General features: G+C 36.2%; 1 protein-coding gene across 16 annotated transcripts in view; it reads left to right on the forward strand.

The window, feature by feature from the left end:
* The window catches only part of SLMAP (sarcolemma associated protein), a 153,529-nt gene extending 135,529 nt beyond the window's left edge, over window positions 1–18,000 (forward strand). For 9 of the 16 annotated variants that reach the window (XM_058561763.1, XM_058561826.1, XM_058561790.1 and 6 more), the window contains 6 exons: window positions 25–99; window positions 2,362–2,682; window positions 3,682–3,799; window positions 7,098–7,269; window positions 11,156–11,290; window positions 14,726–18,000. In XM_058561763.1, the coding sequence (XP_058417746.1) occupies window positions 25–99; window positions 2,362–2,682; window positions 3,682–3,799; window positions 7,098–7,269; window positions 11,156–11,290; window positions 14,726–14,818 (914 nt within the window). In that variant the 3' untranslated portion in view covers window positions 14,819–18,000. Of the gene's footprint in view, window positions 1–24; window positions 100–2,361; window positions 2,683–3,681; window positions 3,800–7,097; window positions 7,270–11,155; window positions 11,291–13,260; window positions 13,351–14,725 lie in introns of all 16 variants that reach the window. The other 7 variants (XM_058561780.1, XM_058561834.1, XM_058561816.1 and 4 more) reach the window with 1 other exon arrangement.
* Window positions 18,001–20,444: the final 2,444 nt, after the last annotated feature.

The following is a 20,444-nucleotide window of genomic DNA, read 5'->3' on the forward strand; positions in this document are numbered from 1 at the left end:
AGATATACTGTGTTTTACTTTTAGCTCTTTTGGAAGAAGAAAGAAAAGCCTATCGAAATCAAGTTGAGGAATCCACTAAACAAATACAGGTTCTTCAAGGTATGGAACACCCCAAGGCTATTTTGGATTGTTATTGTTTGTTTGTTTGTAGTGATTCAAAAGGAATGGAAAGAGTGCAGAGGGTTCTCATTTTTCATGGCTTTTCTTCTTCTCTAGAATCTGAGTCTATAACTAGGCTCCTAGTGGGCTTTTTTTGTTTTTTTTTTAAGAAGATACAAGGGAAGATTCCCTAGTACTCTAATAGTAGACACTTGGAGTAGGATGAGCAGGGGTGAAGACATGGATTTGGTAAGACTATCACTTTCTGAGTTATGTAGTAATTACTACAGAAGGGGCCTTCAGACAGGAAATCAGTTTGAGCTGCTCTGTGCATCAGCACTTTTAGCTTGTTGACAGCATTATTTCTAATACTTATAACACACTTGCATTGCAACAAAAATTATATACCATATATAATAGAATAATGGCCCTGCACTGCCTTTATTGGTAAAGGCTTCTCTTCATACCCACTGTTTTACTATCTCTTTGTATGGACTATCACAGGGTTATTACAGAAATGACCAGAAAGACCCCTCCGTGACTGTCAAGGGTTTTCTTCAAACCAGAGCTCCTGGTACTGTGAGGCTATAATTGTGAGATACCCCAGGAGGAGTCTTTCTTTCCCTGCCATTGTAAAATTCCTAAAGCAAAATTAATTTGCCTTCATTGTCAAAGAGGGAACCAATGTTATTTTAAAATATTAGTTTGAGAGGTAGGGTGAGAAGAAATTAAATAGACAAGCAATCTCAGTTCAGAAGAAATGGGGAGTCATTGTATGAGACCTATGATATTTGCCCTAAAATCTCCCAGAGGAAAACCAATCTTTGGGGTTTTCTTTTCTTATTTTTGAGTGGGACATTTGAGTTATTTAAAATTTTTAATTTTATTATGGTCAAATTAGAATTTCTGGCATAGGTTGTATGTCTTTTTAAATTGAAAACTCTTCAAATTCTTATTACAGTTTAATACCATTATTCATTAGTTTATATAATTCTGGTTTGAATCTATATTTTGCATCCTGTAGTGTGTATGGGCAGTTTTCCCTAAAGGTTCTATGACATAGTGGTGCCTATTGTTTTAAAGCTGTCTTACCTAGGCACCATTGAGTGCCCCCTAGTGCCAGCATGTGTATTTCAGGACTTTATTTACAAGTCCATGGTTATGTTATCTCTGGCGATTGTGTCTTTTCCGATTTTGAACCTGTTACCTCTCAATGCTTCCTACAAACTTAAAAATGCTTCCTACAATATTTTCTTTAGTGTTTATTTATGGGGCAACCTCCCCCTCTCCCAGCCTTAAATCCACTCAATTATTTTAATTATTCTTTTCTACCTAAGGAACTTTTTCTACCTATAATTTTCTTGTGTTATGGTAACCAAGACTAGTAATCTAGTTCTGAACCAAGTATCATTTTATACAAATTGTTTCTAGTTCGAGTCATGAGCACATAAAACCAGATCTTTTGAAAATATACCTCTTTGATCAGGCAGTATTCATTAATTTTATCAATCCATTAATTCAACCAATAATTCCTGATTGTTTACTCTGCTAGTATTGGGGATAGAGCATGCATGAGATGTACAGTCTAGTGGAAAAGATAAACAATAAGCAAATAAATATATAATATGATCTCCAATAAGGGCAGAGTAAAGGGCTAGAGAATGACAGAGGGCTGTTGTTAGATAAGTCATCAGAGAAGGCTTCTTTAAGGAGTTGACATTTGAACAGAAAATTGAATCAAGAACATCAAAGGTTTTACTAATGCTTACCATCTGACCAAGCAATTCTAAGTCTAGGAATTCACCCTAAGAAAAAAATCAGGATTGCGTTATAAACAGTATTGTTTAATAGTATAGTAATTAAAAACTGAAAAGCCTAAAATGTCTAAAATAAAGGATTAGTCAAAAAAGTTACAGTATAACTTTTTTGTTATTAAAACACTATGTATATTATGATCCCTCCCTATTTTTGTTTTTATATGTGTATAAATGCATAGAAAAAATCTAGAAGAATAAGTACCAAATGTTAGAAGCAATTTTCTCTGTGTGGGAGAAATAAAGATCACTTTGGTTTTTTTCTCCTTGTGTTTCTGTTTGGACGTTTTCTGCGTTAAACGTGGATTGCTTGTACAGTTTAATCAAAAGCAATAAACAGCTCTGACAGCCTGGGCTGTGCAGTAACTACAATCCCATATGGGTTGTTCTTTTATTCCTAATTGCTATGGACTAAGAAAATGATGGATTATTAAATATACTTTTGTAGCCCAACTGCAGAGGTTACACATCAATATTGAGAATCTCCGGGAGGAGAAGGACAGTGAAATCACAAGCACTCGAGATGAATTGCTTAGTGCCCGAGATGAAATTTTGCTCCTTCATCAAGCAGCAGAAAAGGCTGCCTCTGAGCGGGACACTGACATTGCTTCTTTACAAGAAGAGCTGAAGAAGGTGCGAGCTGAGCTTGAGCGGTGGCGGAAAGCAGCGTCTGAATATGAGAAAGAAATCACAAGTCTGCAAAACAGTTTTCAGCTTCGATGTCAACAGCGTGAGGACCAACAGAGAGAGGAAGCAAGAAGGCTACAAGGTGAGTAAATGTATTTTACATAAAGCTCTTAACTCTTGACAATGATAACTTTATAACTTGTACAGAATAACCATTCAGGCTCTTTTTCTCTTTGATAGCAATTGGTTGTAGAAAGCAGTATTGTTTTTTTTTTGTGAGGAAGATTAGCCCTGAGCTAACATCCGATGCCAATCCTCCTCTTTTTTGCTGAGGAAGATTGGCACTGGGCTAACATCTGTGCCCACCTTCCTCTACTTTATGTGGGATGCCGCCACAGCATGGCTTGACAAGCGGTGCGTTAGTGCGCGCCCAGGATCCGAATCTGCGAACCCCCAGCCGCCGAAGCAGAGCGCGTGCACTTAACCGCTGCACCACCGGGCAGCCCCTAAAGCAGTGTTTTTATGTTGAGGCTATAAACATTCTTCAGGTCTGCAAGTTCTACGATAAATTGAAATTTTTTACAATTTCATATTTTATTTAAATACTATTAAAAATTATTTGTCTTAAATTGTCCCATTTTCAACAACATGGATGGACCTGGAGGGTATTATGTTAAGTGAAATAAGCCAGAAAGAGAGAGGCAAACACCGCATGATTTCACTCATATGTGGAAGATAAACTAACACACGGACAGAGAGAACTGTTTGGTTACCAGGGGCAAGGGGGTTGAGGGTTGAGCACAAGGGGTGAAGGGAGGCATTTATATGGTGACTGACAATAATGTACAACTAAAATTTCACAATATTATAAACTATTAAGACATCAGTAAAAAAAAAAACTAAAAAAATTATTTATCTTATAAAAGTGAAGTGGGAAAAAAATATTACTGAAGTTCAAGATCTTGGGACTTCCCTGAGGTATAGATGCAAAGTAACAAAAATCAAAGAATAGCCATGTAAAGTCTGCATGTGTTTAAGGGAGAAAAAAGTATGTTCTTCACTAAAATATTTCCCTTTATCCTCTGAATTATTGTGGAAGTTATGTTCCTATATTAACAAATATGTTTTGGGACTGTTTTAGGTGAACTAGAGAAGTTGAGAAAGGAATGGAATGTATTGGAAACTGAATGCCGTTCTCTAAAAAAGGAAAATGTTTTGCTATCATCAGAACTGCAGCGTCAAGAAAAAGAATTGCACAAGTATGCAAGAACTCTTTTTTAGCTTCAAAATATTTCTTTATCTTAAATTTTCAACCAAATTAAATTTAATTTTGATAATTAAATACCTTTTTGGAGCAAAATGTTCATCCAAACTCTTTTTGGCTATTTGGCAGATTAGCCATACTAAACAAATACTTCAGCATTTTTTTTCTGCCACCACCATCCATCCTACATGTTCTTTCCTTTTGGTGTACTCATGGAATATGGATTCATTAAATGCCCTCTTCTCCCAAAAAAGACCTAAACAAACAGCAAAGATCTATAATTAATGATTGAACTTGCACTATAAACCAATTGGTAATATATTTCAAATACAAGGTTTTCTTTCACGCCAGTGATCCTTTCTGTTCATAAGGGTGATTAGGAGATGACTATAATAAAGAATTTATACTATTGAAAGATGTAAATTCATCTTCTGAATTTCAAACAGGGTTATACAAAGAGTAATAATATATAAGATCAAGAATTCTCTAAAACCGGTTAAATCTTTCTAATATCCAGTACCTTACAGGTAAACCAATGAATGCAATAGATTTATTCCAGCAAATTTAGTGGAGTCCTGTTTTCCCACCAACATTTGTTGCATAGTTTAAAATTGATTTCTTCCATAAAAATTTGATCCATTGTATATTTTTATTTAAACAATGTTTATGCTCTGACTCAGAATACAAAAGTAGTACATGTTTATTATTGAAGCCACTCTTAATTAATCCATCTCCCTCCCCCGAGTACACAAAAAATGGGAGTCATTACTCTCTTGTTAACCTTGTATTTACACTCCAGAAGAGCATTAAGGTTAGCAGAAACTCAGTGATCAAGGTCAGTTCCTATAGAAAACAAGCTTTAGGGAAAAATGATAAAGGGCTAGATATATCAGAAAATAGTAAGCTGCATTATCTGCTTATAAAAATAAAAACAATTGTAATATTGATTATACATTTTTAAAAAGTAATTAGTTGAAGGAACAAGATGTGCTGATTTCTTCTCTAACTCTTTTTTACAATACCATGTCTTCTCCATGTCAATATCTATGAAGTACTTTTTTCTCTTCCAGTGTCATATCTTTCTGTAGACTTTCATACATTTATGTGTATTATTTTTTGAATTTTTAGAGAATAAAGAATAAAACAATAGTAAAGAAAAAATTAATAATAAAGAATAATATGAACATTTATAAATAAAGAATAAAAAAATGTTTGTTTATAACATGTAAAAGTTTGTAAAAGCAAATTCTAAAATATAAACAGGATAAAATAAAGGCCCAAAACACAACTATATATATATACACACACACACGCACACTTATACATATGTATATATATGTATATGTATGTACCAACTGCTTATCTGTGTTATACCACATTTGGGCAAATTATTTGGTATAAAGTGTGTATAAGATGTTGCAGATATTCAAGTTCTTCATATTTGGATCCTAGTCAGTCTATTTAGTTTAATTTTTTTTGTGTGTGTGTGTGAGGAAGATCAGCCCTGAGGTAACATCCATGCTAATCCTCCTCTTTTTGCTGAGGAAGACCGGCTCTGAGCTAACATCTATTGCCAATCCTCCTCCTTTTTTTTTTTTTCCTCAAAGCCCCAGTAGATAGTTGTATGTCAAGTTGCACATCCTTCTAGTTGCTGTATGTGTGATGCGGCCTCAGCATGGCCGGAGAAGCAGTGTGTCAGTGCGCGCCCGGGATCCGAACGCGGGCCACCAGTAGCAGAGCGTGCGCACTTAACCGGCTAAGCCACGGGGCCGACCCTAGTTTATTATTCTATCAAGCAAGAAATACTGATGTTTGATTACCAATATTGATTATCTTAAATTATTTTTGTTTTGAAATTATTGGTATTTTCAAGATTCAGACTTAATGTCTCATTTTTGAGATATGATTAATTGGAATCTAGCAGATTGTTAATGCTATTTTCTTAATTACTTCAAATTTTGTTTAAGTGTTGCAAAGCAAGCCTACAAAATCCTATGAGTTAGAAGCACATGTTTTAAAAATATTAGGTCCCAGAAGGGTGGAATCTATTAGATCATTGGTCAAGTTGCCTAAACTCACGTAAACTACTTAAGACTAATTCTTATTTTTAAACTTTTCTGGTTTAGTAGTTCTCTAAATTTATTTGGTAAGTCTCCCCAGCATTTAAGTGGTATTTAGAAGCTAGTCTTCCTTTACAGGGTCTTATATGCCATTTAGTTTCTAGCTATATTGGCCTGACAACATCACACTCACCTGCTAAGAATCTGCCTAGCATACAATCAGAATGGGGTTTATACTCTATAGTACCTGTTACAGTATTGAGTCTGAGTCTTATGTTCCATCCTGAGAGACAGAAAACTGTCATCTTGGAAACTTTATCCTCCTTTAGCTATTTCTGTTATAGATGGGAGCAAAATTCTTTGACACAGCTACAATATACAGGTCTTTTGTTCTTTGTTGTCTGTGATGTAGAAGGAATTGAACAAAGAATTCCTATTCATGCCTATCAAGCTGTTTTCGTAGTACGTAAACAGGATTTTTTTACATCAAGTTATAAAAGTAATCATAGAATTTAAGCTGGAAAACAGCCTCAGAAATTATTGAGTTCAATCTTATTGTTTGACAGTGGAGGGCACTGAGACTCTCCTTGTGTTATTGTGTCTGTGTAACATGGTGCCTGGCAAAGATCTAAGAGCTCAGGAAATGCTTACTCAGAGAATGAAATGGCACCAGTTAAGTGAATTGCTCAACCTCCCACAACTAAATAGTGGCAGAGCTGGGGCAAAACTCGGCCTCTTGGTTCTCTGTCCCATGCTTTTTCCCCAATTTGGTGTGTCTTCTCATTTCAGTAGGTTTATCTTTACTTGAGTTGGCAGTGGCTCCTAAGCTTAAAGTTTCTGTCCCTCAACCTATCTGTCAAGTACTAAAACTTAGAAGAAAATAGTTGAAATACATGCTCTTCTTTTCCTGTAGAAGACCTACACTGAATCTTTTTATAATACAGTTAATATAATATGATATAACAAAATATACAATGTTCACTTCTGACTTCTATTTTTAAAATTTCAACCTTTGTGTGTATTTGATTATCTGAAAATAGGACGCAGCTTTAAACTGGCATTTTTTTTAGTGTTTTAATGCTTTTTACTTATTGAAAATATCTTATTCTTTTTTGCACTTTTCTTTCCTCCTCTGAAATCCACTCCTTCCCTCCTAGTGAGCTGTATAAGAAATTGGACTTCCTGCTGTGTCTATTTTCTACATGAATAATTCTGTCAATATTTATTTTGCAGTTCTCAGAAGCAAAGTTTAGAGCTTACCAGTGATCTCAGCATCCTTCAGATGACTAGAAAAGAGCTTGAGAATCAAGTGGGATCCTTGAAAGAACAGCATCTTCGAGATTCAGCTGATTTAAAAACTCTTCTCAGTAAGGCTGAAAACCAAGCAAAGGATGTACAGAAAGAGGTAAAGCGAAAAGACATTATGAGCCCAATTATGGTTGGACTTAAAGCCAAAAGCAAATCAGATATTCATGCTAGTTAGAAATAAAGGGAAACAGAAGTCACATTACCTGTCACAAAGTTGATACTTGGAGATCTCTGCTTGGTGATTTCTAGCTGTGTATGATGGTCCATAGATAGAGAATTCATCAGTAGGATTTGTTTTCAAAAATGTAAATATGCAAAATTGCATTAAAAATTTTTCTCTACCAGTTAGTTAACCTATATGAGAAGCACTTTGTACCAGATCACTCAATTCATTATTTATTTTTCAAACACAGTATCATGTTTAACTTAGAATACTTTTGGAAAGCAAACTGGGGCCACACCATGATGCTGTCTAAGCCCCTCAGGTGAAACTGGCCTGAAAAGTTACTTAACTTAAAATTCACCTCATAGCCAGCCAGCCAAACACATGTTTTATGACCTTTTATTTCTTCCCCCCTACGCCTTTTTCCTCTTCTTCACAAATATGCATGCTCACTTTTCATGTCATTTTTCTTAAAACCTTGACTTGGGTGGCTTTAAAAAAAATCATGTTAAAAATGATGAGGGTTTACTTAGGAGCAGAGACTCTACTCAGTCTCTTCCTGAGCAAAGCCTCGAAGTTGACAGTGGGGCAGTAAGAGCTGCCCTCAGTCCAGCTGGCCTTATACTACTCTGCATTGACTCCTGGCTAGCTCCCGGGATGGAGAAGGCTGATGCCTCTCAGTCTGCTGGTTAGGGCCCACCCCAGTTGTTGACTCTCTTAAATGAAGGATTCGTTATAAATTAAAGGAACTTGAAGACAACTCTTTGTTTTTAATAATGAATTTTCCCGAAATTGTTTTTAGATCTATTTAATCAATGCAGTTAATTTCTTTGCACTTTCCTTTCCTTGTAGTATCCTGAACTTGGACATGATTATTGTTCTTCTGTCTTCATGTTTGTTCCTAAAGAAAAAAAACTGTAACTTTTTTTTATTTACATGTGGCCATATTGATTTTGTAATATGTTGGTTTTTATCTTCTTGCTAAGGATATGTGTTTTGGGAGAAATCTCATTTTAGTTGGAACACAAATTTTGTGCCAAAGTAAATATCCTAGTATTTAATACTGTAAGCACTTTATGTCCTTCCAGTCCATATGCAATAATTCTTTCAAAATCTGGGAAGAATGCTGTGGTTGGAAGATGATTCTTTGTATGTTAATATGAATGTATTAGCCATTTTGTTGCGTTGTTTGCCTGTTTTTGGTCACTGAGCAATCAGTGCGAAATGCTTTAACTGTTTCCGTAAATGGCAGTGGCATGTTGTCACAGCGTCTAAATTGTTGATAGCCTTTGGATTGCATTAAATGCAGCACATTTAAAAATATGTCTGATCTTGTCAATATGTTTCTTTTCTATTTTCTCGTTCAGTGTTTTCCATTGTGAAATGATGTGGTCATCACACTCCTTTGTAATGTAAAATTGCTTCTCCTTCCATTTGTCCTGATGTCAGCTATTGGATACTACTCTGTAACTAAAATGTTCTTTAATGAAGTTCCTATATCTGTGTAATCCACTGCAAATGAATTACTACCTTTGATTAATGTACATATATTCCTTTGTTCTCCTTTCTCTCATAGAATCATGCTTAATGTGCACAGTATCATGATTATGTATCTTCAGCACTGTAACAGGCTAAAATATTACAAGCTAAGCAAGCCCAGATATGATTATTTTTATGAAGAAGAACCAAAAGTGTTGGTAATATTGTGTGGTGTTTCCCTTTTAATCAGAACTGAGCTTGTTTTTCACCTCTGAGTTAGAAAGCAAGATGGAGCAAAAGTGATATCCAATTGAGATGTGGAACTAAGGCTGCAGAAAGTGACCTTTGTTCCAACAATTAAATTTTATGTATATGGCAGCTTTTATTTGAACATTTAATAAAGAAAAAGTACATGAGAAAAGTACATTTTAATCCTCAGTATTAAGAGAAAAATAATAGTATATCATCTTTATATTTGACTTAAGAAAGCATCTATGTATTTTAATTTAGTAGGAATATCTGTAATTTAAGAATTCGTAAAACATTGAGCACACAAGTCCACCCTGCAAAGCTGACTCAGGAAAGTTGTTTGGCTTCACCTTCTTGCCCTGGGGCTGGAATCCTTGCCACCCACTCACATGCTGAAGGTAAACAGCAGGATCTTCCTGACTGAGCTGCCTTCCTGTCATTATGCTTCACAACTCCTGGAACTGGAGAAATGATTAAGTGCTTTGGTGTAAAGGACAGGCTGGATGTAAGAATGGTGGAAAAGGAAAGGAAGGGAAAATTTAGGTCTGCAAAGCACTTTTCACTTATTCTTTATTAGTCACTGTTAAGAATCAAATCATTGAGAATTGATTATGTTCTAAGGGACTTATACAGAGACTAGTCTGGGTACACTGAATTTGCTTTGGCAGCCTGCCAGCAACCTTCTGCCTTCTGGAAGGAAGTCCATAGGCCCCACAAAAAAAGCTGTCATAAAGTCCGTGAATCTTACTCCTTAGTTCATTCTCTGGCAGACTACCTAGACTTGTTCTGGGAATGTTGTTAGGTAACAGGGAGTTCCTTTCGTATTTTACCTCCCTCTCTGTACCCATATCTTTCTTCCCACTTTCTGGTGACCTCTCTGCTGACCCAGACCCTCTTGTCCGCACCTCTTCTGACTAATGTTTTTGTACATTTTCGTCCTTTTAATATTTATCTTTGGAGTGCATAATGATGAGCTCCTAATTAATCACTCCAAGGTATTTGCGTTATTCATAAGTACCATATAAAGAGTGTGCTTTATTGAGGAATTTCTAGGATATAGGCAGAAAAGAACTGGAGACTTTCCAGCCTCAAGGGCAATACTTAGAGAAGAGGAGAAACCTTTCTGGTATGCCAGACTCATGGTATATTTATTTTATACTCAGCCCTTGTCTTTCTTCCTTTTAAAACCTTCAGAGATGGCAGAGTGGGGCAGCGGAGCCGGAGACAAAGGCATAACCAGCAGCAGAACAGTCTCTGCTCTTTGGGAGCTTAGCTTGCATGTAAGATGCAATATCTAGAAGTAGAATCAGTCTAGAATTCCTGCCTCCCGGAGCATTTAAAGTAGGGGCAAACCATGCTGCATTTCACGTTGACCTCACCTGTGTTCAAGGGATAGCTCATCCATCTGAAAGTCAAATTCTGTACAGTGAACTGTTTTCCAGAGCAGGAAGTGGTGTGTTTCACTGTAGAAGAATGTCTGTCAGAAACAGATTTTCAAAAATTATTTTTGGTTGGTGCTTAAGTTTTAAGTAGAAAGATAGAAATGTCCCCATCATGTTGTTGGTACCTTAGATACATTTCTTTGCTTCATTTGCCTAGCAATTCACTTATCCAGCACACTTTAATGCTGGGTAAAGGGAGGCCTAATGGGAGTTAATACTTTTTACTTCAGACTAAAATAGCTTGGCTGACATTGCTTACCAGGATATAAACTCAGACTTCCTAACCTTGCCATTTAATTAGGCTATGCAGTTTTTCTTCACTTTTCTTTTGCTCAGTTTGAAATTTTAATTTTCTTGTCTAACTCAGTAGAAAAAGTGACTCTTTATATTACAAACAGATGACATAATGGTGACTTCTCTTAATTTTTTTTTTAACTCCAGGGCCAGAAAATTCTTACATAGAATCAAATTAACATTCAAGACTTATTATTATTATTAGTGCAAATGATTCTTATCCTCCTTAAAACAAAAAGGCTTGACTTTGGTGTTGCAGGTGTTTAAATAGGGTCTGGGTATATAAGCCTGACTAGAACCATTACTTCATACCCGTTTTAAGTTGAGTCTGCACACTCTTTTTTCTTTGCCTTTAGTATGAAAAGACACAGACTGTACTCTCAGAACTGAAGTTGAAGTTTGAAATGACTGAGCAGGAAAAACAATCAATCACAGATGAGCTCAAACAATGTAAAGACAACCTGAAGCTGCTCCGAGAGAAAGGAAATAATGTAAGTCTTTGCAAACTTGGCTTAGCTTTGATTGAGAGGCAGGTGAGAGCCCTGAAATTGATTTTTCAGAGGACTTGATTACTGATTTGAGAAACTAAAGCCTGTAGTACATATGAACTAAGGTTTTCATTATAAAATTCCTTGATGAAATTATTGTGCTGTCAAATTTTTGAGTAAGAATTTTCCCCTTAAACCTGTACCCCTAGAAGAGCCTGAGGACTGCCTGGAGGAAGAGCTTGTTTGCAAGAAAATAATTTACCTAAGAACTATCAGCTTTTCCTAGACGAATCTGAAGTTCTGTCACTAAGCCATCATCTGGCTCTTGTCTTTCCCCTGCTGGGAAATGAAGCACTTACCACCAGGGACCCACCTAAGAAAGAGTGGTACATGTAGCATGGCTGTATCAAAAAATAGAGACTTAATTATGGTTTTCATTTTATACTAATAATGTTCTCATTAAGGCACATTCCTAAAAAGCTTAGTGTCTTTTTGGCCTCCTATAAATATTAGGAAATATTTGATGAGTTTCTCTAGGGCTCTGTGTGTGTGTGTGTGTGTGTGTGTGAAATTGAAACATTTTATTATAAATTGAGTTTAATGATAGTAATTTGTTTTTCATTTGCTGAAAAGGCAGATAGTCTTTAAAAAGATGTTACACTAAGTAAATGTTGTGTTACACGTTTTGGTGGTCATTGCCTTTGTGGGCCCTAACTGATGGATGTTCAGTGTGGTTGGTTGTGCTCTGACTTATTTCAAACCCCTGTCATGGCTTGGATACTGCAGTGGGCGTGAGCCACACACTTCCTACCAAGGAAGACACTGTGCTTAACTTGCAGCACAAATACAAAAGAGTGATGTTGCATGGCCATCCAGTTACACAGTTGCACACAGAATGCTCATGAGTTGTGTCCAACTTTCCTTTGCTAAAGAAAGTCTTAGTTTTTTAGAAAATAAAGGCTTGTTGCTTAGGTGGAAGGAAGCCTTTTAGAAGTTGATGAATTGGATTTGGAGGCTTTATGCTAAGCAAAAATGGATTGCATTTATTTTGAAAATGTAGATTCAGAACTCTTCTGAAATCAGATCCTAATGGTTTGGTTACTTCTCTCTTTTGTGTTAACTCATATCCCTCTGAGTATGGAATTTCAGTCTTCTACTAAATTAACCTATGAAGACATCTAGCATAATCAGAATGGATCCTCCTGTACTATTTAGAACCTTTTCAAAAGTAACCTTGCTATTATTATTTATAGTTGCACAAGTAGGGTAAATTTCCTTTTTTTATTATATTGAACTTATGGTACTAAAATAATTACTCTATAATAACACTCGTAGTAATTCCCTTCTAATTTTAAAAATTAATTATATTCTGGTAACATAACTGAAAGCCCTGCGACTCAGCTGCATTCTTTATAATACCAAATATTTATCATTACTTTGTGTCAGATCTCTTGCTTGGTTTAGGAAGCACATATCACAGGGCATTTATTTTTAAGCATGAAAGCAATACCATCTCAGGCAAAAGAGTTTTGGTTTAAAAAACAAAAAGGTTTTGATGGAGGGATAAAATAAACTTTAGCCATTTCCAAGGGATTACATTATCAAATACTAATGGATTCTGAGTATGGAACAAAAATAATGAACTGTCAAGCAGAGCGTAAGTTGGTGAGGTATTATCATTGCTCTGTCTTAACATGCTACATTTCATGGCTGTAGGTGTTAGGGGTACCCACATTGCCCGTTGCCTCCAGCTGTTCCTTTTAAACTAGTAGTTTGCCAACTTACATACCACAGTCCATCATTCTGGATTGTATTAGATGTCTTTAAAATGTTTGAATCAGTGCAAAACCTGAGTCCTGTTACTTCTGTTACCTCAGTCTTCCTATCCTCCCTCCCACCCCCCTGGGGTCTAAATCATCTTATCTGATTTTTTTATAGCATAAAATGATTTTAATATCCCTTCCCTTCTTTAGCCTTCCATATTACAACCCGTCCCAGCCGTATTCATCGGCCTATTCCTGGCTTTCCTGTTTTGGTGTTTCGGTCCATTGTGGTAGAGAAAGGTACAAGCACTACTGTTGAGTCCTTGTCTGTTTGTCCCTGTCACCTGTTTGTGCCATATCTGTAATATAGTGCATGGCAAAACCACACACAGGTATTTTGTTACCTGAAACAAACCCTTCATTTAGTATGCCATGTATTGTGTCATACCAATGAACTGAACAATCAACTAATCACATAATATTTTGTCTTGTTTCCTTTGTAGTAATGCTAACCATGAATTAATTCCAACCTAACCAGTTGTTAATATGCTGCCTTTAACTGAGTCTTTGTCTCTAGCAAACTGGAGTAAACTGTGAATTGCTGCAATATTAGTACCCCCTTCCCAATTATATGTTTAATCAGATTTGAATGAGAAATGAAGAGTTTGCCTTTTTGAAGTTTTCAGCCAGCTTTCTTCCCCCTCCTCCCTTCCCTCTTCTTTTCCATAGTATAGAGTTTCTTTGTTTCAACTCTTTGCCTATATTTACACTGTGGCTATGAAGATGAAAAAGGATGAGATTAGCATAATGGGCCATTAGCTCACAATCTCAACCCCAATGTGCATTTACTCATGAGAGACTATAAACCTATTCCGTATCTTTTTGAGCCCTGATCTGCAACATCAGAATATTTCTTTAAAAGCCAACTTTCTCAGTAAGACTCTCAGAACACTAGTGAAAATAAAGCTATCAACCGAAGCAAGTTGATATTATAAAGCCCTCTGAAAATTAACAGGGAACAGCCCATCCATGCATGCATATTAGTAGAGCGTATGAGATGATCACGCGACATTATTACAACGGACATGGTCTTTACCAAAAGCATCAGACAGGCAGGGTCCCTAATAGCACTTCCCTATCTTGAACCCCATCTGATTTTGTCTTCTGTTGCTTCAAATTAGAGGATCAAAGCTTAGACCATTTGCTTTGTAGCACCTTATCCCCCAGCCCCTTGTATAAAACTGCCCCAACATGTGAGTCCGGTTTTTATCAAGAAATAAACATTTTAGGCAGAAATATACTCCAGGCATCTGTATACATTAGTTACTTGTAATATATGGATACCAGAGTAAATAAAGCAGGCTGAGCCCAGAGGGTTTCTTAGAAGTCACTATTAGGTTTCAACTGTAACAAAATTGAAAACTGCCCAAGACTTTCCTGAGATGTCTCAGGCTTCCACACAGTGGTCCTCTGAAAGAGTCTCTGCTGTTATGGCTCTCCTCACACCTGCACTCCCTCACCTTTTTTTCTTTTCTTTTAAAAATTGATTCTTATGCAAAGATAAGGTTTTTCTAATATTCTCTTAAGTATTCAGGACTCTCTGGAACCAAAGGGTTAATAGGTATGAAAAAAGAGGGAAGAATGTGATATTGACTCTTGGTTTCTTTCCACACAGAAACCCTGGCCCTGGATGCCCATGTTGGCTGCCCTGGTTGCGGTGACAGCCATCGTGCTGTACGTGCCAGGTCTGGCCAGAGCTTCTCCATGAGAGCGTTTCTTGAGTCCGTACACCGTCCTCCCTCTAGAAGCTGGCATCACACTCATGCTGGGGACAAACAGAACCATTTTCTTCCTTTTTACCTCTTAAAACAGCAGAAGTGCAAGAATACAGCTGTAGGGTCATTGCTTTAAATTATATAAAATGTATCTGTCTATAAAGAGGATATAAAATTGTGACTTTATTCTACTGTAAGCAATAATTTGCTTGCAATTTTTCATGTAATTTTTAAATTAGTCTGTTGAGATTCTGAATATTATGGTGGCCTAAAGTAGGCTTCTTGGTACACCAAATTATTTATAACATTAAATTTATGAGTATTTTACTCTGAATTATAATGGCCAGATAATTCATTTTTCTGATTTGATAACTACCCAAACCAAACAACCGATACATACATGGGAAGAGAGGCCCTGTGTGCTCAGTGCCTATCAGTTTGAAATATATACGCATATATATATATATTTTTTACATATTTACGCCATTTTTACTTGTTATAAAACCACTGAGCTATTGGGAACAAGACTTCGAGACAACCATTTGCGTGGATTTTTTTTTTTTAAGGAGAAATACACTTGGAAAATATTCTGTTCTAGTGATAATTTGGGGAATATGTGCACATTTGTTCAGCCTTAATGTGATTTGATGATGTGGAGGACATCAACTTTGAAAAACTTTCCATGAGAGTGTGTATTTTCTTGAGCAAACTGAAGTATTTCTGGGAGCAAAAACATAGTAATTATACAATTTCAGTGCAGTAAACCAAACTGTTGAGTCAATTGGAATGTAATTTATTAAACCTCATGTATTTAAAGAGATATTTTCTTTAAAAGCCAAGTTACTTTCTCATATACGACATTTTAGGAAGCATGGTTTTTTTTTCTATCATCTCTTCCTCCAGGCATGTTTAATTGAAAAAAGAATATCTTTTCAGATAAGTTTTTACTGACTTAATTTGGTTATGATATTTCAAAGCAAATTCATGTTCAGGGTGAGCTGTTGTCACCCACCAACAGATTTCCTGGTTGGGTATGCAAATAGTTATTTTCTTTTTATTGTTATTAATTGGGACATTCTGTTAATGAGAAGCACTATTCCCAAGATTAATAGTGTTCCATGCAAGTGAAGCACCTAAACACTGCTTGATATTATAAATTTAAAACACAGAACTGAAAGTTTAGCTGGTTTTGTGCAGCACCACAGTTATGTCAATAAAGTTTATTTAGGTCATAGAATATCCTAAAGTATCACAGAGTTAAATTTTTCAGTCAGTGAAGACTGGGAGGGAATGTCAGTGAATTGGCTTGAATGTTCTGTGGCAATTCACAGGCCTAGCCAAATACTGAAATAGAAATTTAGGATATAATTTGCCTTGTGATGTTTGGCAGTCATTGGTTATACTTTAAAGGTTATATTTTAAGCTATTTGGGATTTGCTGTTGGGAGGATCACTAGATTTATGGAGGAATTAGTCACAAATGACTTGTAGAAAATACTGTCATATAGTTCATTTCATCATTTTCTGTTGCAGGAAGCCACTCCACCACAGAATGCTAATATGCCAGTGGTACCCAGTACCTCTTGTATATAGGTTATTGCAAATATTGTTCTGAAATGCTTAACTTCAGAATTACATTTTTTAAAGTAAATAATTGTTTTAAATCTATTTTGTAAAGATATAAAGTACAATAGAATTTCTGGAGTACAGATTAAACTATTTGCACTAACACACGTGATGTGCATGATTTAATAAAATAACTTTACTCTCCCTATGCGTTTTTGAGTTGGGTATCATTGAAATTCTTAGTGCTGACTACTGTTGGATTGCTTTTAGTTTTTTCTTGAAATGACTCTTTATGCAACGTAATATATGTTTAGTGTTCTTTGGGGTTTAAAAGAAAACACTGAGCTGTTTCCTCCAGGTTTTATTAGCCTTTTATTTAACTTACTGCTCTAATTTTTTCCCTTTTACTATGGTTATTGTTAAAACATGACTCACTTGCCAGACAAGTCTCTTTAAATGTAAAGTCTAGTATCAATATTTACTTTATTCAAATTGAATAAACGGGTTTTTGTAGTTACTGCCAGTTTTTCTTAATATAAATGAGCCTATTCATAAGCAATACCTCCAGTTTTGTTCAGTTCACTTCCAGGTTACATAAAGAGTAGGATTATTCACTGGTAGTGATAGAATCATTAAGAAATTTTAATCATAGCAGTTAAGAATTGAACAACCCTATAATGATACATTTAAGAATTATTCAAAAGGTGCTTTGTGACTGGGTCGGAAAATGACAAGAATGTGGTGTTTGAAGCTAAACAGATCTATATTGGCATCCTGGCTCTGCCTTTTATCAGCTGTGTTACCTTGGGCAAATCATTTCTTTTCTTTGAGTCTCCATTTCCTCATCTATAAAATGGAGAGAATAATATCTGTATTTTTAATGGTAGTATGAAAATTAAAAAGATAATGTATATGAAGTGTCATTTGAGAGATAAATAAGTGTTTATGAGAATGTCATAGTGGAAAAAATACTGCAAACATTTAAGTTTTAGGTGAACCAGTACAGCTATTTAAAATGAATTGATTGACTCAACTGTTGAGACTTTCTATATGTGTGAAGGAGATAACACTGCAACATAATGAATCCTAAGAAAGCATCATCACCTAGTTCTGTTTGTCCCCTTCATAGGGAGTCTTTGGGAAGTAATATGCTTAGTTTGGTAATGAGCCAATTGCCTACAACAGTTTGGAATTCCTCTTGTAACTGCCTTCAGAGCCACTTTGAGTCACGTGTGAAAACCAGTCACATTGCTGAATAGTCAGAGTGGTATATTACTATACCAAAAATAGCATTGCCTAGCTTGATCTCTCACTTTAATCACCAGACTTGACTCCCAGTGACTTTTGGCTGCTTCCAGTGATTACATCTCCTGTGAAAAGGGTGGACATCCTCTACCAAAGAGAAACAACTGCATGCAAATTAACTGTATTAAAAATGTGCAGCCTTGCTCCAGAAATTTCACTTCTGGAAATTTATTCTGAGAACATAATTGTGTGCACAAAAATTTAACTACCAGGACATTTAGTGTAGCATCTTTTTGTAATCTGATGAGTAAAGAACCTAAATATCCATCAGTGGGTCATTGGTTAAATAAATTAATATTACCATCCTACAGATTACTGTGCTTGCTAAGTATGTGGGAAGATACTTAATGTAGGTCATACTATATTAAGTAAAAGACGTTACCAATGTAGAGTAACCCTGGTTTTGTGAAGGAAAAATGTAGACATACAGAATATGTTTATAGCAGGAGGACTCAGAAGGATTTATACCCAGGCTGCAGTAGGGCTTTTGTCTGTATGATGGTGGGTCAATTCTCTTCCCCTTTTATGACTTATGATTTATTTTTAGTAGTAAATATATGTTGCTTTTATAAATTTTTAAAAAACTATTTGGTTTGTTTAAATTAGAAACAAAAAGAATTCTGCAGAATTCCAAATTGGTTTCCATAATTGAATGAGTAAGTAACTTGTCAAAGTACCTACATTTAAAGGGGCTAATGTTCATTTGCACTTCTGAATTCTTAAAAATCAGTCTTATAATTCTAAACATGTTTTTTACATATGTACATAGAATTAGAATGCTGGAGGAGGTCTTAGCAATCCATTCTCACCTTTTTGCCTACCAGGGGAAAATCTAGAGAATTTTTGACTCAGAGTCAGAGTAATAATTAGATATAAAGTTGAGAATTAAGATGATTATTTCTTTTTTTGCTACTCCACATTGTGTCTCTAGGCTTCAGTGGTTTTATATCTATTCATTTATCAAATACTTATTGAGTGTCTGATTTGAGGCACTGTACCAGGTGCTGGCAATACTGAGTTCCTGTCATCATAGAGCTTTTGGTGTAGAGGGGAAATATAGGCAAGGAAGCTGGCAATTGCAGTACAGTGTACTAGAGGAAGACATGGGAGCCAAGGAACCAAAGAAAAGGGGTGCATTTCCTCTCATCTTCAACTATCCAACCATCCAAGCCAGAGACATCTGGCTGCGGAGCCAAAGGTGAGTTTCCCTTCTAGGTAGTCTGGGGAACAGGACTGGTCATCTCTAGAAGTACCTGGCTTTGCAAACCATTAAGATCTGAGATTGATTTTCCTAGAAAAGGCATTGTGATTGGAAAGCATTGTTAAGGCTTTGTGTACTGTCCTGGAGTTTTGCTCTGTTAAATGGTTTTAACTGTACCTTGCAAGTAATAGGTGACTAGTGAAGGATTTTTTTTTTTTCAAGCCAGGGAAAAGTGTCTTAGCCAGACTGGTTCCTTGAAAAGAATCTGCCATTGATGGGCTGGGGCATGGATTACATGGAGCCAGTGACTCCTTGCACGTGGAAGCAAGTGTTCACCATATCTTATTGCATGTGTTTACAGTGCTGCTCATTCAGTAGATTAAGCAGCTGTATATTTCTTACTAAAGATTAAGCATGTTTCAGCCCAGATCTTATATGATTTGTCGTGCAGGGACACTGCACAGATAATGCCTATGAAAAAGACAGGAACATTGAGAATAAATAAAAGCAAAAGGGCCCAGGGGACAGGGGTGTAGGGATGGGGGAGTAGAGGAACTTGTGCTGGTTATGCTCCTGCTGTTCACATCATCTTTTCATTTTGACCCCTTGAACTGGCCAGAGTATATCTAGATAGCCAGGCTTCATTTAACAGAGATTCAAACTTCTACTCTATGAAATTACACCCTAGAGGGTTTTTTTGGTTTTTTTTGGTTTTATGGGGTTTTTTTTTTTGCTGAGGAAGATTTCCCCTGAGCTAACATCTGTTGCCAATCTTCCTGTTTTTATATGTGGGCCACCGCCACAGCATGGTCACTGATGAGTGCTGTAGGTCCACGCCAGGGAACTGAACCTGGGCCCCTGAAGTGGAGTATGCCGAACTTAACCACTAGGCCATGGGGCTGGCCCCTTAAAGAGTTTTTTTATTCTAAGTTTTTATATATTTATTTGTCCCATCATCTTGTTCCAGTAGAATTTGAAGCAGGCACGCCTGCTCAGATAGCATTCCTTTTCCTCTTAAATGGCAGGGATCCTTTCCTGCTAGGCTGAGAACCCTTCCTCATGGCAGGCTCTTCACGCAGACAAGGAAGGAGCACCAATGACACTAAAACCTGCTACCATTTCCACTTGGTGAATCCTACGTTTCTGCTATAAATTCCTTCACCATCCATAAAATCTTTGCATACTTATGCCATTCTGGTTTTGTTTGAAAACTTGCTCTGAGATAATTAGCCTGTGCTTATTTAACCCCACCCCCAGCCCCCCATGCACTGCGTAACTAACTTTCAAAGAGTTAATGTGCTTTGGATATTTTTAACCAAATTTTTATTTTCCTTAAAAAGTCAGTGTAGGAAGATTGGCAACGGATGTTAGCTCAGGGCGAATCTTCCTCAGGAAGAAAAAAAGTCAGTGTATATAGAGCTAATCACATTTTCTTCTACAAACTAAATCTGGTATAGTTTTAAAGTTGGACATTCTAATTTAGCACTTCATGTAGCTAAATAAAATCACATTTTTAAAAAAAATCCATAAGAGTTTATTCAGTCAGTC

The sequence above is a fragment of the Diceros bicornis genome, chromosome 2 (assembly GCF_020826845.1).
Source record: "Diceros bicornis minor isolate mBicDic1 chromosome 2, mDicBic1.mat.cur, whole genome shotgun sequence".
Taxonomy (NCBI): domain Eukaryota; kingdom Metazoa; phylum Chordata; class Mammalia; order Perissodactyla; family Rhinocerotidae; genus Diceros; species Diceros bicornis.